Source organism: Leopardus geoffroyi, chromosome D1, assembly GCF_018350155.1.
Source record: "Leopardus geoffroyi isolate Oge1 chromosome D1, O.geoffroyi_Oge1_pat1.0, whole genome shotgun sequence".
NCBI classification, from domain to species: domain Eukaryota; kingdom Metazoa; phylum Chordata; class Mammalia; order Carnivora; family Felidae; genus Leopardus; species Leopardus geoffroyi.
Window position 1 is genome coordinate 27,540,239 of NC_059329.1, and position 15,196 is coordinate 27,555,434.

The window sequence follows — 15,196 nt, forward strand, 5'->3', positions numbered from 1 at the left end:
GACTATGTAAAATACTACTTCTTCAGTGATCAGCCTGTAATCGCCAAATATATTTCTCTCTCCTTATCTGGTACTGGCTCAAGCCCTTTAATATTCTGAGTTATTTACACTTCAGGTAAACTTCTTCCTACCTTTTTCATATATGAATCCTTATCTTTGAATACTTTCTTGTGTTTTGAAACCAATTTGTCATGTAAATGCCTTCAAGGATGAGGGTAATCAATTATCACATACTAGCTAGTTTTAGGATCTTCCAATTTTTTGAAAGATCAGCATTTTGGAAGATTTTGGAAGATCAGCAAGGGGAAGCTTAACAGAGGAAGAAGAGAAACAAAGGCTCAATTAACAACATCCACAAGTGACTGAAAACAACACAGACAGACTCTGCTTTCAAGTATGAAGGTAATGAGAAAGGAAATGTTTATCTTTGATTTGGCATTTAGTGAGCATCTTCTATGTCCTGGGTCCTGTGTAAGTTGCTGGGGATATAAAGTCAGGTGTACTCCCTAAAGAACTGGTAGTCTAGAACATGGTTTCTCAACCTCTGTACTACTGTTATTTTGGGTAGGATGATTCAGTGTTGTTTGGGGCATTGGGAGTGGGGAGAGTGCTGTCCTGTGTAGTGTAATAGCATCCCTGGCCTCTACCCACTAGATTAAATAGTCTCCTATGTCCCTTCCCAGTTGTGACGACTCAAAATGTCTCCTGATATTGCCAACTACCCCTGGGAGAAAACTGGCCCTCACTTGACCACTAGTTTAGGGAAAGAACATTATTTCTCTAATACGCTGTGTTATCAGTATTATGATCACAACTCTAAGGGTAGACAAGAGGGCTCCTCAGTTCTGGGGGAAGGTGGGAGAGGATACCACAAAAAGTTCCACAGAATAAATCTTTTCACAGATCTTTTAAGAGATATAAGTGGTGTTGGGATCACAATCCACATTTTAAATCCAAGTATACTTCTATTCCTTACCATCCTGTGGAAGTACTTGCTCAGTTGTTGACTATTTACCCACCTTTTGGAGAAAACAATCTTTATTTTCAGAGCACTGATCTGTTTTCGCCTTGTCTTTCTCATTATTTATCATCACAGTGAATACATACTGTCAGTGAAATGTTCACTGTAACAAGGTGAACAGTGTAGGGCTTGGGGTTTAACTGGGTGGAGAATGGATCCCCCAGTAGTAAGAGTTGAAGTATTTTAAGATCACAGGCAATGTCTGTAACTCGGTGGATTATGCCAGAAGTCCTATAGAAGCAGACCCATTCATTCTTTAGACAATGAGGTGATTAATACAAGCCTTTTGGTACACCTCAGGCAGTCTTCATCCCTGTACCCCTACAACAGAGTCTCTGTCTTCCGTTATGGCCACAGGTTTCCTGGACTCGACACTTTCCCTCTCCAGTGCAGAATTCAGAATTCACACCCAAGCCCTGTCCAACTTGAGACTCTAATACGATAGAGAACTCTGCAGTCTTACCTCTGAATTAGGGTCCCAAAGACAAGACGAAGAACTTTTTGCATGTTTTCTGTACACAGCCATCTCCACTGTTCCATTAGCAGCAAGAGGAGCAGATCCAGGGCTGTGTCAGCTAGCTCTGTCTCTGTTCCTGAGGAATGAAAGGCATCAAAAGTAACTGAGAAGAGACCCATTCAGGTGGAACATATTTCAATGAACTGGATCGTCACCTTTATATCAATCATCTTGTATTTCTGTAATTCTTCTTTACTCAAATCAAGAGATGTTTACTTTATATCTAAGAAGTTCAGTGATAGGCTCTGTATTTCTTTATAATTCTTTTGTTTATGTTTCTCAGTCACTCAGTAAATATTGTTCGCCTTTCTAAAAGATTTTACATATAAATATTTTTCCCACCTAGCTTCTGTTTCTTCTGTATTCTCTCCAGGGAGCTGAATACATTCTGTTCCAAGTAATTGCTCCCAACTAGTGACTAACTGGAATTGGCAAGGCCCAGTCTCTTCCATCCTTATATTCCACTGGCCTCCACAAAGCATCATGGAAATGTTGTGGGCAGCAGATCTGGGGAAAGATTTAGGATTCATTCTCCTATAAACAAGTTGCTTTGAAAGCGTCTCCATTACACAGAGCATCCTGCCTTGGGATCCAGGAGGCTTCAGTTTGGTTCTGAGATAACATGCAGTTCTAGAAAGAGCACTATACCTTTGGTAAAAAAGGCCATGACATTTATTGATTTCCTTCCTATTTCAAAGACTGGAAAGAGGACCACAAATGAGTTCACATCCGTGCTAGGCTGAAGTCTCCTGAACAGATGTATTTCATGGATGGAAGCATCTGTTCTCTAACCCTGTTCAGGGGTCCCATGTCATCTGTGATTTGCCTCCCAAGAGACATCCCTAGGAATATATGAATGAATGAATGAATGAATGAATGAATGAATCTCAGCAATCTGATGCTATTGCTGTGATTAATATTACAATTAATCATCAACAATAATTTTGTTGGTCTAGGACAAATAGGTATTGTCTGGGCCAGTTTGCCCAAGCTCTTCTCCCTAAAGGGTTCTTTAGAACATTAATGACTTCAGATTTAGATGAATCTGTAGAACTGAATCCTACTTTTTTCTTAATCCCACCCAATATACATATTTTTTATGCACTGCATCTCAAGGGGAAATTAGAACTGGTATGTTTACTTTCCAGTCATTTGCTCAAAGACAGGATATTTAGGTCCTTGGGAAACAGCATCATTCTGAGCATCTGTCACCCTTCTCAATTCTATTTTCTCAGGTTTAGTGTTTACCTAGAGCTGCCACCATGTGGTGACAGTTAGTCATAGCAGAAAATATAAGAAAAAGCAAAACAAGGCACCAAGTCCTCTGGAACAAAATGGTAAATTTCCTGTCATGTGAGAATTTTGAGTTTCTTAAGGCTAAAAGAAAAGCTCAGGCATAAACTATATCTTTAGAGTTATGATGTTGAAAATTTACAGCCTTGATTTTGGCTGTTGATACTGTTTTACCCATTTCATCTTTCTTACAGTTCTGATGCTTTTGCCATTATAACACTTTATTTACTTACCCAGTGAGACATGTGTGAAGAGGTGGGGTTGTAAATTTCATTTTTTCTTCCTCACAGTTAAGCAGAGGTCCCATAGAGTGAGGTCAAGTGACTATTCATGGGCATCCAAGAAACAATGTTGAAATCGGCTTTTTTGGTTTTTTTTTCCTTCTGAACTAAAGATTTTGTAATCTCTTCTTGAAGAGACTTTGTGGGAAACTTTGTCTTGGTGGAACTGAAAACCTTTTTTATAAATTATAGCTCAGCAAACATACTAATATCCTGGGCTCCCATTTTTGCCCATGTAGAAAACATCTGCACTTTTTCTAGGAAGCAAACCTGCCCTATCCTCACCTCTTCTCCTTTCCTGCTCTATGGTGGGGCACTGGGTGGTATCACTTGCCATGGCAGTAAATAAAACAGAAGGAAAAGCTCCAGGGAGAGGAAGAATTCCATTTCACACAGGTTGCACTTCAGCTGCCCTGTGCTATATCTAAGTGAAGATTTCTAGTAGGCAAGTGGAAAGACAACATCCAACATTTAGGCATCATCAGCACATGTGTTAGATTTGAAATCAATAGTACAAATGAGATCACTCAGGGGGACCATGCAGAGTAAGAATAAAGAGCCAAAAATAAAGCTCTGGAAGGCTAGTAAGAGAACCAACAAATGGGACTAAGAGACTAACTACATGAGAGGCAGAAAGAAAACCAGGAGAGGGGGACTACAGACATGAAGGAAGGAAGTTTTGCAGATAAAGGGAGTAGTCCAAAGATGCCAAAGCATGCCATAAATAACATACATAAGATAATGATATGATAAGCATAGATCTCATCTTGCTGGATCAGAGCTCCCTGTTTTTGTGCCCTGTTGCCCTGGGACTGTGTCGGATTCTTCTTTGTATGCCAGGCTCGGCAGAGCACCTCAAGCACTGGTTTTTAACACATGGTTTGCTTAGCTAAACAGAAGAGAAATTAAATGGACAAATCCCACTGTCACAAGTCCCAAGTATACTATACCATGGCTCCCTTCTCTGTAGGAGCAGGGACCCTGTCGCTTACCCGGATCACTGGTGCTGAGGTCTTGGGCTGGCACGGCTGGATCTGACAAGTAACCATCCACACAACCTTTGGGGATTTGTTCACAGTCTTTTTCTGGGACTTCTGCTGGCTGCATTTCTAGTAACTTTGTCTGTTTTTCAATAAAGGACTCCATCCCAGACATGGATAGGATCTCTGACTCCTGAGGAAAGAGCCAGTGGCACATCACATAAAGTATGAGAAATATACGAGAGCAACTGTGGCATTTGAGTTTCCCTGTTCCTTCTCTGCAAAAGTATCATGAGTACAGAACCCAAATGACTCTGTGACTACCTCAGGAAAGTCTTTAGCTTCTACCAAAACTGCAAGTAAAACAATGCCTTTGTATTTGCACTTGCTGCAAACACATTTGGGTCATCTATTCTCTTCCAGGAACTGGCTTTCCTTCTCATTCTGCCACCTTTTATTCCAAACCCATGGTGCTTGAGAAGTCAAACTGCTGACCCAGAGCCAGTAGGAATTACAAACTACCCAGAGAAAATACTTTTAGAATAAAAGTTAGAGGGGTGCCCGGGTGGCTCAGTCGGTTAAGCGTCCGACTTCAGCTCAGGTCATGATCTCGCGGTTCGTGAGTTCAAGCCCTGCGTCAGGCTCTGTGCTCAGAGCCTGGAGCCTGCTTCAGATTCTGTGTCTCCCTCTCTCTTTGCCCCTTCTCCAGCTCACACTCTGTCTCTCTCTGTCTCAAAAAGAAATAAACATTAAAAAAAAATTAAAAAAAAAAAAAGAATAAAAGTTAGAGACACAGATGCTGGTTGGGTCCTTCAGCAAGGCACCTACATCCCTCCTAACTTTAGAGAATGTCTCAATTGTCTATAACTGCAGGGTCAACCTCCCAGTGATTAATTCCAGGAGTCATCTGGTTATCTTACCACACTGCCTTCCTGGAAACAATATAGAATCTTCTCAGGTGCTTCAGTTATATTCAGTGCTGGAGCAATCTTACTGGATGAGAACCTCAGCCTGGACCTGGTATTGACACAACGAGCAGAAACAGAATGTAATGCATGATTTTGATTCCTATATGAAGGACTGACAAGTATTAATACCTTAAAACAAGAACACTCATACTTATTCTAGGGATCTTACTGTGGTCAGAGTTTCCAGGAGAGACCTGGCCCTGAAATTCCCCAAGTGACAGTCAGGCAATTCTCAATACATAGTGCAACCACTGCACTAAGCTATGTGCACAATGCATTTGTGAAAGGGTTTTTGCTAATGTAAAACAGGGACCAGTCTATTATGGCCGTATTCCCATAAGCTAGAAAAATGGCTAGCATATACTATATTCTCATTAAAAATTTGTCAAAGATTAAAGAGACGTGTGGAATAAACCAAGGCTTTAGTTGTTACTGTTAGTACCCTATTTGCACATCCATTTATTCTCCTTGTATTCCAAATAAAACCAGGGGAGGGACCACAAGTGCTAACCTCAATGTTTCAAGCATCTTATAAGCACAGATATCATGGTCACCTTTCAAAATATGGGCTCAGTAAAAAAAAAAAAAAAAAAAAGGCTAAAAATTATGAGTGTTATTGCTGGTACATGACACATGTACACAAAGACAGTCAGACATACAGACATAAACATACAAACTCTATCCTTCCCTCTCCCCACTCCAACACACACATAAACACACATTATCTCTCTCTCTCTCTCTGTCTTTCTCTCTGTCTCTTCATAATGGCCCAGATACAGATATGAAGTTTGCACTAAAGGTTGAGTGGTGCCATTCCCTTCCACATGTCGGCTTTGAAAGGGTATATCTGGGACCCTAGTGCAGGAAACAACAGCTGGCCCCTTCCTGTTTATTGCTAGTATATGCATCTTTGGAGCTAAGAGCTGCAGAAACGATGGCAAACAGAGATCAGTTATCAGCCTTAATTCTTCATAGAAAAGAAACATCTCAATTTTACAGGAAAATAGAAAAGGACATTATCTCTATTCTAGAGTTTTCCTTCTAATTAAAAATTCCTGATCAGTTTAAGTCCTGGGATCCTATGGCGAGACAAACATTCATCAGGGATGCCTATGCTGGATCTTAGGCTCCTTTAGGTTGGTGGAGCCTGGTTTTGTATAATAACTGGTATGTGTTACCCATCTCCTCTCTCCTAGGGATTGAAAGTGGAGATGGGATTTGGCTGAAGACTGGCAATCAACTTGAGAACTGGAAAGGGTCCCTGGATAACTGAAGGGTTTCTCACTTGCTAGTCTTCTTGCCTTCTGTCTGGGGCTTGCTTTCTGTCTCGGCCTCACTCAGCTCTTCTGTGGGACTCTGGGGTTCAGAGCGAGGAAATGCTGTCTTCAAGGTGTCCACGATAGCACTCACCACCATCTGCAGGGGTCAGAGGTGCAGGGTCAGACAGGAACCACCAAATGAGCAGTTGTCTCACGCTGCTTTATGCAATTAGGATGCGCAGATAGCTAGGCTAGCTAGTGGAGTCTTACTCATCAGCACAGTCAGGTATCAGGCAGATTTACTGTCAACTATTCTCCCTTTTCTCTATGGCCATAAAAATCTTCTTCCTCACAGAGTTAAGACAAACAATACCATGGGAAAATAAGTCAAAACAAACAATGAGATAAATAAAAACCTTGAGAGTTCTACAGGCTGGTGAAATACTTTTCATTTCTCAATTTCTTTCCTTGTATATAAAGGAATAATTTTTAGTTTTTAAATCAATAATACTTTCACCAAGATGTGAATAAATGGAAGTAACATAGGCAGGGATATATGGAAAAAAGAAAGAGTAAAGATTATCAAGTAAGAAATGCAGTCTGGTAGCATACATATTAACATGCTCAGAGTAATTCACAGAGTAAAGAACTGGTTTTTCCAGTTAATTCAAACAATTTCTCTTCTTTACAGAAAGAATAACAAAAATCACTCATGTCAAAATTAAGGAATCTTGAGTTGATATCAACTTTTCTACTCATAAACACCAAATATTTGGTCATAAAGACCAAATAAAGCAATCCTCACTGAAGAGTAAGAGTTGTCTGTATTTCTCAGAATGGGAAAATGGCATATAGATATTTGCTAAAAAGGAAAATGCACAAACAAATGAAACCTTACAATACTCAAGAAATGAAAAGAAATCTTTACTTTTCCTTTGATGCTCCTTGCTAATTAACACTGCTGGCTAAGAGTAGTGTCATGCCTTCCTGAATTCATGCCTGTGTTCATCCTCTATAAGGAGCACAGCTAGCACAGCTGAGACAAGGCTGGAGTGGCTGAGTAAGACTACAGTAAAGCATAGGGCATAACAAACCAAGGAAAGAACACAGAGGATAGTATGAATAGATAATGGCACCTTGCTCTCAAGGCTCACAAAATTGTAGATCTCTGGGGAGGGTCTTTATCTGCTTTGTCACTGTTGTGTCACCAGCAGCTAGTACTATTCATGGCTTTGAGGAGGCAAGCAGTAACTGGATGGTGAGTCAGTGAGTGAACACATCTGTGTGGATGGACACATCTGCACGGAACTTTGGGGATTTTACCTCATTCATCCCTTTCCAGTTTGCAGGTTTTTCCTCACAGCAGTGAATTTCTCCTAATTCCTACCACATGAAATTCCACTTTAACATTTTATCCTCTTAAGTCTAGAGTGATGCCCCACCTTCTGCTAATGAGTCAGTGTTTTCTAACCTTTTAAAACATATGCCATCTTTTGATAAACATAAGTCTCAGACTTGTGCCCTGGGGACTCTAAAATCAGCTGGTAATCACTATTTATAGGATATAATGTACTACACAAATATCCTTCTCCTACCATCTCCAAAGGTTCTGAGATCCCCTCTTGAAAGTACAATTCTCTCCACTCTCTGTTCTCTAGCAGAGAACCACCACACCAGTCTAAGTCCAGCTGAGTGTGTGGTCTTGGGGCTCTTTTACTTGAGTGACCAATACCAAGAATGATCTCCTCCAGAAAAGACTTTTCTGACCTCACCTATTTATGGAGGTACAGATCTATCCTTACCTCCTTCCACTAGAATAACAATGTCATAATATCCCCCAGGAGATATGTGTACATGTATAGTGTCAGGGTGAGTGTATCCTCATAGTTGCTTACTGTAATTCAGGAAGATGATGATCCAAGCAATATTTGCAAGAGGTCTTGAAAATTCTAGTCCATGTTCTACTGACTCCTTTCTGCTGTCTCTCCCCATCCCCAATCTCCTTTATTTTTTAGTCCCTGCCTATGCTCTGATGGGACACTAAAGCTGAGCACAGTGGCCCTGCAGGTACCTTGTCTATTCTGGACACCATGAATGGTTTCTTGACAAAGGCAATACGAGCATCTGTGTTCAGAGCAAGGAACTCCTGCATCTCCTCACTGTTAGTGATCTCTGGAATGGCACAGAGTTGCTGCAAAAGACACAAGAAAGACTTCAAAGAGAAATTCCTGTCCCCAGGTCTCTCCAGCTTGGCTTGGGTATCTGGTAATCAGAATGAGAGCACAACCAAAACAGAAGGACACTGACCTTTAGAAAGGATTCCAGGAGGCTCTTACGGGCTTCTACTCTGTCACTATCCATGTTTCCAAATGGAAGATCTGGAAAGAGCTTTTTAGGACCCTTTACATCTTAAAAAAAACAAAAAACAAAAACACAAACTCATTCACTTAACATTTACTGAGGTATTCCATATAAAACATATCATATATGTAAGGAAAACAGAACTATTGAATACATTCCTAGGATTTTTTTAATTTCAGGCGTTCCAAATATATCTTAAGGAAATAATACTTACAATCTACTCTTGTACTAAGGTATATGAGGCCATACACTACAACGGTTATCGATGAAGGCTCTGAACTCCAGTTGCCCAAGTTAAATTTTTTTTCAAGTTTATTTTAGTTTTTTAAATGTTTATTTAGAGAGGAGAGAGAGACAGAGTGCAAGCAGGGGAGGGGCAGAGAGAGGAGACACAGAATCCGAAGCAGGCTCCAGGCTCTGAGCTGTCAGCACAGAGCCCAACGCAGGTCTTGAACTCAAACTGCGAGATCATGACCTGAGCTGAAGTCGGATGCTTAACCGACTGAGCCACCCAGACGTCCCTTTCTTCTGCAAGTTTAAAGTTTTGCTCCAGTCCCTACTGTGAGAATGACCTAAGGCAAGTTGTTTAATCTTCCTTTGACTTTTTTTTTCTGTATAATGATAATATGTTTCATAAGCTGTTAGAATTAAATGAGCTAATATATGTAAAGTACTCAGAAGAGAAACTGGCATATATTTTCAAGTTTAACTCAGTAGTAGCTATTGTTATTAAGAAAGAAAATACATAACTGAAATCCATAACTTATGCCTAAACTTTATTTGGGTGATCATCAGTAATTTTTTTTTTTAAACAAAGTAGCCGCTTACCAGCTTTTATTTAGATTTAAATTTTATTACCTTTTTGTATTGTTCCTACGCCTTATGGGTGTCAAACAACACAGACACAAAAGCCTGATTTTTGAAGGATGGCAAACATTTCTGGATACTATTTTAATATTTAAGAGCAATCCATTGATGCCTCTGGAAAAGTTAATTTAATGCCTCATGCTACCTCAGAGACACAGGTGCAAATGTGAAAGCTTCTTAAGCTTAAACTAGATAGGCCCCAGAACAGAGCATTCAGTGGCAAAGAAATTCCTCAGAAACAATGTGATTAGTGCCATCCTGCACTAAAAAGCATCTGAAAACAAATGGGGGAAGCACAGGCTCCTTGATGCTGTGTTCTCCTCCACCATCCCTCCTCACAAACTAGTAGGCCTCTAGCCTCTCAGATCAGGTGGCTAGATATGTAAAGCAAGCAGGCAGTCCAGCCTGGGGAAACTCTGACTTTTGATGAACTTCCGTAGATCTGATTTCTCCTCCAGACGTGTCTGCAGATTGAGGAACTCGCGGTAGCGGCGATTCACAGTGTGGTAGGCCAGCTGCTGCAGGCCACTGCTGTTCTCACCGTCCAGAGCTGTCTCATACTGTTGAATGAACACATTTGTTTAGTGCAGCAGCTCACTGGCCACAGAGTAAGAGCAGAGTAGGGGTAGAGGGAGAAAGATGTTCCTATTGTTTCTGAACCTATTAGAGCTGATTGCTGCCCTGAGTTGTAATGAGTAACTCAAATTCCCAGGGCAGCTGAATTAAGGAATGAGATGCATTTCCTAACACATGTGCCCCAGAAAAAGAAGAGTTTTGCTGTTCTCCATTCTCTTCTTCCATCTCAAAACTCCCTCCTGCAAACACTTTGACTTATAAAATTGGCTAATTAATTTTCAAATCTCAGAGTATAAAACAGAAGATAAAACAGCAATAAAAGTGACACTGCCTCTTTCACTCCTAAATAATGGGTTTGGACGTTATAAGAGGATAACCATTTGCTATTATACTCAACCAGTGATTATTTATGTTAGTTGGGAGAAGAACAAATAATCCAGAACAGCTGATGAATAAAATCATTTGTTTGCCTGGAATGCATTAAAGAACCATGTGTTTTTATTTTGCTTTGGGCAGATTAATTATTATTCTTGGAGCTCAAGTGAAATTTGTTTTCCTAAGTACATATCATCTGTATGATTGGAAGTCACATGAAGACTGGAGATGTCGTAAGGGGTCAAGGTTTGCTGTCTTAATATGCGTGGAGGGCCAGTATGTGGGAAAAGACAACTTGTACTGGATGTTCCCCCAGAGTGAACACCCTGAACAGCATGGAAGCTGTGACTTAGTACAGGGTAGACTTTTTGACAGAGTAGTTAAGATATAATGAAATTATGTGGAAGAACTATGTATACACTTGTCATTAGGAGTAGGTTACCATTATTATTTGGAGGAGGTATTATAGTGTGAGGCAAGTGATGGAAGAAACAATCTCTTTGTTGGTGGGACTTAAAGCTATTTTAAAATTCTCTAGAGCCAGAGAGAACTATTCATTATGAACTGACATGAGCAAAGTAGTAGTCCCTCACACTAGCACTGAGAAGGCCTAGCTATGAGACAGATGGAATTCAGGGTAGGGCTCTCAACCTTGGAGCACCTGTGAATTAGGATGCTTTTTGTGGATTTTTCTCCTTGAGGGACACTAGTCAATACTCATACATTCCCAAACCTGGCTGCACGACAAAAATCACTTGGGCTGCTTTTTAAATATTCAGATTCTGATAGATTTGGAGTGAGAATTTCCAAAAATACCCTCTTCAGGTAATCTGGAAGCAGCCTATCCTACAGCCAGTTAAAGGGAGACTCTGCTATAACTGAACCCATCTGATACATGAACCCCTTCATATCATCTTTGCCAAGTAGTTCCTACTTCTGTGCTTAAACATCTCTAGGAATGAGGAACTTGCCACCTTCTGAGATGTATATAGGTAAATAAACTTCCTTCCTAAACAAAGTACAAAAGATACTAGTAATTAAAAAAGGAAAGAAAGAAATGAACAGTAGAAAGAGAATTTCTGGACAAAACTCTATACATTGGGAACCACTGAAAAATATGACCCTCAGTATCCTAAGAATCCTGAGATTCTAGGATTATCTGCATGGGTACAAAACAGAGGCTAACTCTGCTTTACAAATGATCTTCAGACCATTCACATATAGATTCTTGTTCAATTAAACATAACAAGTGAAGAGTACCCTCTCTCCCTTAGATTCCTAGCTTTGCTGTCTCTGCTTTCCAAACCCATTCCCAGCCCAGTGGGGGTGACCAAATTCTAATCCTGTTACCTTCACCGTGTAGAGCGTGTATGGGTGGAATCCAGTGCCACTGTGCTCTCGAGCAGTAATGGTACCAGTGATACGAAGGTTCTGGATAACAACTGGGCCGTCTGGACTGCTCAGGGGCTCAAAGCTGAAGGTGGCTGAGCTGACAGGACCGGTTGGAGAGGAGGAAAGCAGAACCTGTGGGAGACTAGAATCTAAGGAGCTCACGCCATTGGTGAGATCCTTCTCTAAGCATGAGGGTCGTGGGGGGCAGGTCCTCTCCGGATCTGTCAGCAAAGCTGTAAGAGAGGTGACATCTCCTTGCTCTACTTCCTTGTCTGCTGTGTCAATGTGGATCTCTGGGCAGGAAGTCAGCATGGAGACCAGCAGGCCTGCCTCTGTTTCTGTTCCTGGACCCTCCTCGGCCTCTGCTCCTTCGATTCCTTCAGATGCCTCAACATTCTTAGACTCCAGAGACTGGGGACCCTCTAGGGCACACAGGGCATCCTGGATCCTGTCAGAGAGGAAGTTGCCTGGGGTCATGAGCATGATGGTTTCTTTACTCAGTTCAGACAATGGAGACTCCAGCTCTTCACATAAGAACAAAGGACCTCGAATATCTGGCTGTAGGAAATGAGATGAGTTGTTTCCTACTTTTCTTTCTTCTGGCACTCCACCCAATTCTCCCTCTATTGCTTCATGGCCTTCTTCAACTTCTGGCGAGTGGTGGGAAGGCCCCTCTGGCTCACTACAGTTTAGTAGCACTGGTGCTGCTGCTGGAGACAGGGCTCTCACTTCTGGCAGACTCTGTACCTCAACAATCAGAGGCAGAGATGTGGGCACTGAGGGCTTTTCCAGAGCACTGGCTGGGGAGGTTGGTTTAACCACTCCTGTAGGATTATTTCTGGCCTTGGAAAAGATGCCCACAAGTACAAGGTGGATCCAGTCGGGATCTGAAAGCTTGCTGATTAGTGGTAAGATTACATTGCAAGTAATGAGTTCCACCACAACATGGCGCCCGGTCCGGGTCTCCAAGTGGGGCTTTGGCACGAGTCCTTGCAGTAACAAATTTACAATGCCACGTGTATAGGTGACCTCAGTGCTGGGGCTCTGTACAGCAGGATGTGGGGCAGTAGCTCGGCAGTAAGCCTCCCAGAGCTGGGAGGGCTCAACTGTACCACTCTGCTTCTCAGCTGTGGCCTCCTTTGCCTGAATATAGCTCTGCAGGTGACAACCGCACAGAGTCAGAACCCTCTGAACAAGAGCATGACTGTCCACCATGCCCATCCTCCTCCGGAGCTCCTGGACCAAGCCTCTCATGGCGGCCTCCATTTCTTCCTCAAAGGCTGGCTCCTGGCTCACTGAGCGATACCAGGAAGACACAAAGTCCCGAATAATCATCTGGATGGTGCGGTTGATCTCCTGTTCCAATTGCCTCTCTGCCTCAGGGTTTGGAGGACAGGTGGCCACTGGGATGAAGCGTTCCAGATGCAGTCGACCTGAAGCCCCCACAATGGCGTTTGAGCCCAGCCATCCTCCCAGCACTGCTAGCAATGCAGACAGAAGGCAGAGAAGCCACACATTGACCAGAAAGTGGATGACCATGAGCCAGCCGAGCACGATCCCCACAGTCATCAGCTTCCGGCTACTCAGCAGGTTACTGAGGCTCCAGCTGGACTCAGCTGGAGTCTCTTGCAACGAGGACACTGTCTCTGCCTTCATGGCTGAAAGGGTCAGGTGGCTACCCAGACAACCGCTCTCTTATCTCACCTGAGTTAGGGAATGGGGCATTAACTGTGTACGGAGACGAGGTTATGTGGAGTGCTATTCAGGACCCGGCGGGGGCTCTGGGCCCTCCACGTCCTAGAGGCAATGCAAAGCGACAGAGGCGGCTCTGCTTCTCCCCCTCGCTCCAGCCCCTTCCAGCGGAGAAGCTGCTCTCAAAGACTCGGCTGCCTTCATAATGCGGGGTCGAAGAGCCTCCGCGCAGCCTGGGGAGGGCGGGGCAGGGCCTTCAGTGGTCCTCACCTGACACTTACAGACGCCGTGCACCGGGTCACATACCGCTGGGGGGCGCGCCCAGACGGAGCCCCGATGTTCGAGGGACTCAACGGTGTCTTCGCCGCCGCCCTCGGAGAGACCCTACGCCGGGTTGGGGTCCCGGACGACTGCGCTCCGCAGCCCGACTTCTGTCACGGCTGCCGGCCGGCGGCCGCCGGCGACAGCTTCCGGGTCGACGTCGGCGGAGCAGGGCATGCTGGGAGAGCGTTAGCGCACCCCTAGGCGCGGCGCTGCGCAGCGCCCCCTGGTGGTGAAGAACGGCCGTGACAGCACCTGCGGACACCGGTTTCCCAAACTGTGTGCTTGCAGAGCCAGTGCTCAAAGGGTGTGACCAAAGCCGCGTGGAACGCAGAGCGGCCTTGCAGGCAGACCCCCCCACGAAGGACTGAGACTTCTAGGTTTAATTATTAAATAAGTTCGCCGACATCTCTTCCTGCTTAGGCAAAGTCTCACTAACCCAGTTTGTTTCAATCCCATATGGAAATGTTTTCGTTGTCATGATACATTTCAACATTTACCCTGCTTCCCCCCAGAGGCCCCCCCCTCGAATCCCCAATACACAGCTCACCTACCTTGTTCTGAGCAATTGCAGAACACAAGGCATAAAACATTATTAAGGGATGGATTTATTCCTTAAATTTCATATACTGTGTTACAAAATCCTATTTGTGATTTGGGAGTTATTTGCTGGTGGCATTACCCAAGCTATTAGATACTTTGAGCATCTGCTATAGTTAATCACTGTGAATGGGTACTGTGGAGGAATAGAAGCAGTCCTTGTCCTCAAGAACCTTGTGGCTAATGGGGGAGACGACAAGTTCTTGGATCATGATGGATAACAACGCAAGTCAGTATGGTGTATAGTAAAATGCAAAATCTTATAGGTGTTCAGGGGAAGGACAGATCACTGTCGGTTGCAGTGGTGTAAGGGAAACCTCACAGAGAAAGTAGCCTTTATGTTGAATCTTCAAGCGGGTGAGTTTGTTTCTACCCACTCCATGACTTCTTCCCCTTTCTTCCCCAAATATATGAGAAAAGAAGGCAGAAGTAGAGATGAAGTTAGAGACAATCCTCAAATATATTTGTTTTGAAATGTGCTCTATGTTTGGTTGTTTTGTTTTAGTAAATTTGCCTTCAGTTATCTACACAGACAAAATTACCTACAAGATTGAATACCTAACAGTAGTACTGACCATGTGTAAGAATGTTTGTGCCAGTGTCATTAGAAGCTAGCTTTCTTGGGGCGCCTGGGTGGCGCAGTCGGTTAAGCATCCGAATTCAGCCAGGTCACGATCTCGCGGTCTGTGAGTT

The 15,196-nt window shown here is 43.1% G+C and overlaps 1 protein-coding gene across 10 annotated transcripts in view; it reads right to left on the minus strand.

Moving 5' to 3' along the window:
• Positions 1–14,068, minus strand: part of SNX19 (sorting nexin 19) — a 47,289-nt gene extending 33,221 nt beyond the window's left edge. For 6 of the 10 annotated variants that reach the window (XR_006713897.1, XR_006713898.1, XM_045483490.1 and 3 more), the window contains exons 1-8: positions 11,849–14,054; positions 9,969–10,107; positions 8,627–8,727; positions 8,391–8,510; positions 6,346–6,476; positions 5,013–5,109; positions 4,105–4,285; positions 1,485–1,614 (exon numbers count right to left, since the gene is read on the minus strand). Coding sequence is in view for 8 of the 10 variants with exons in the window: in XM_045483490.1 (XP_045339446.1) it covers positions 1,485–1,614; positions 4,105–4,285; positions 5,013–5,109; positions 6,346–6,476; positions 8,391–8,510; positions 8,627–8,727; positions 9,969–10,107; positions 11,849–13,546 (2,597 nt within the window). In the remaining 2 variants the exon portion in view is untranslated. Of the gene's footprint in view, positions 1–1,484; positions 1,615–4,104; positions 4,286–5,012; positions 5,110–6,345; positions 6,477–8,390; positions 8,511–8,626; positions 8,728–9,968; positions 10,108–11,848 lie in introns of all 10 variants that reach the window. The other 4 variants (XM_045483492.1, XM_045483487.1, XM_045483495.1 and 1 more) reach the window with 2 other exon arrangements.
• Positions 14,069–15,196: the final 1,128 nt, after the last annotated feature.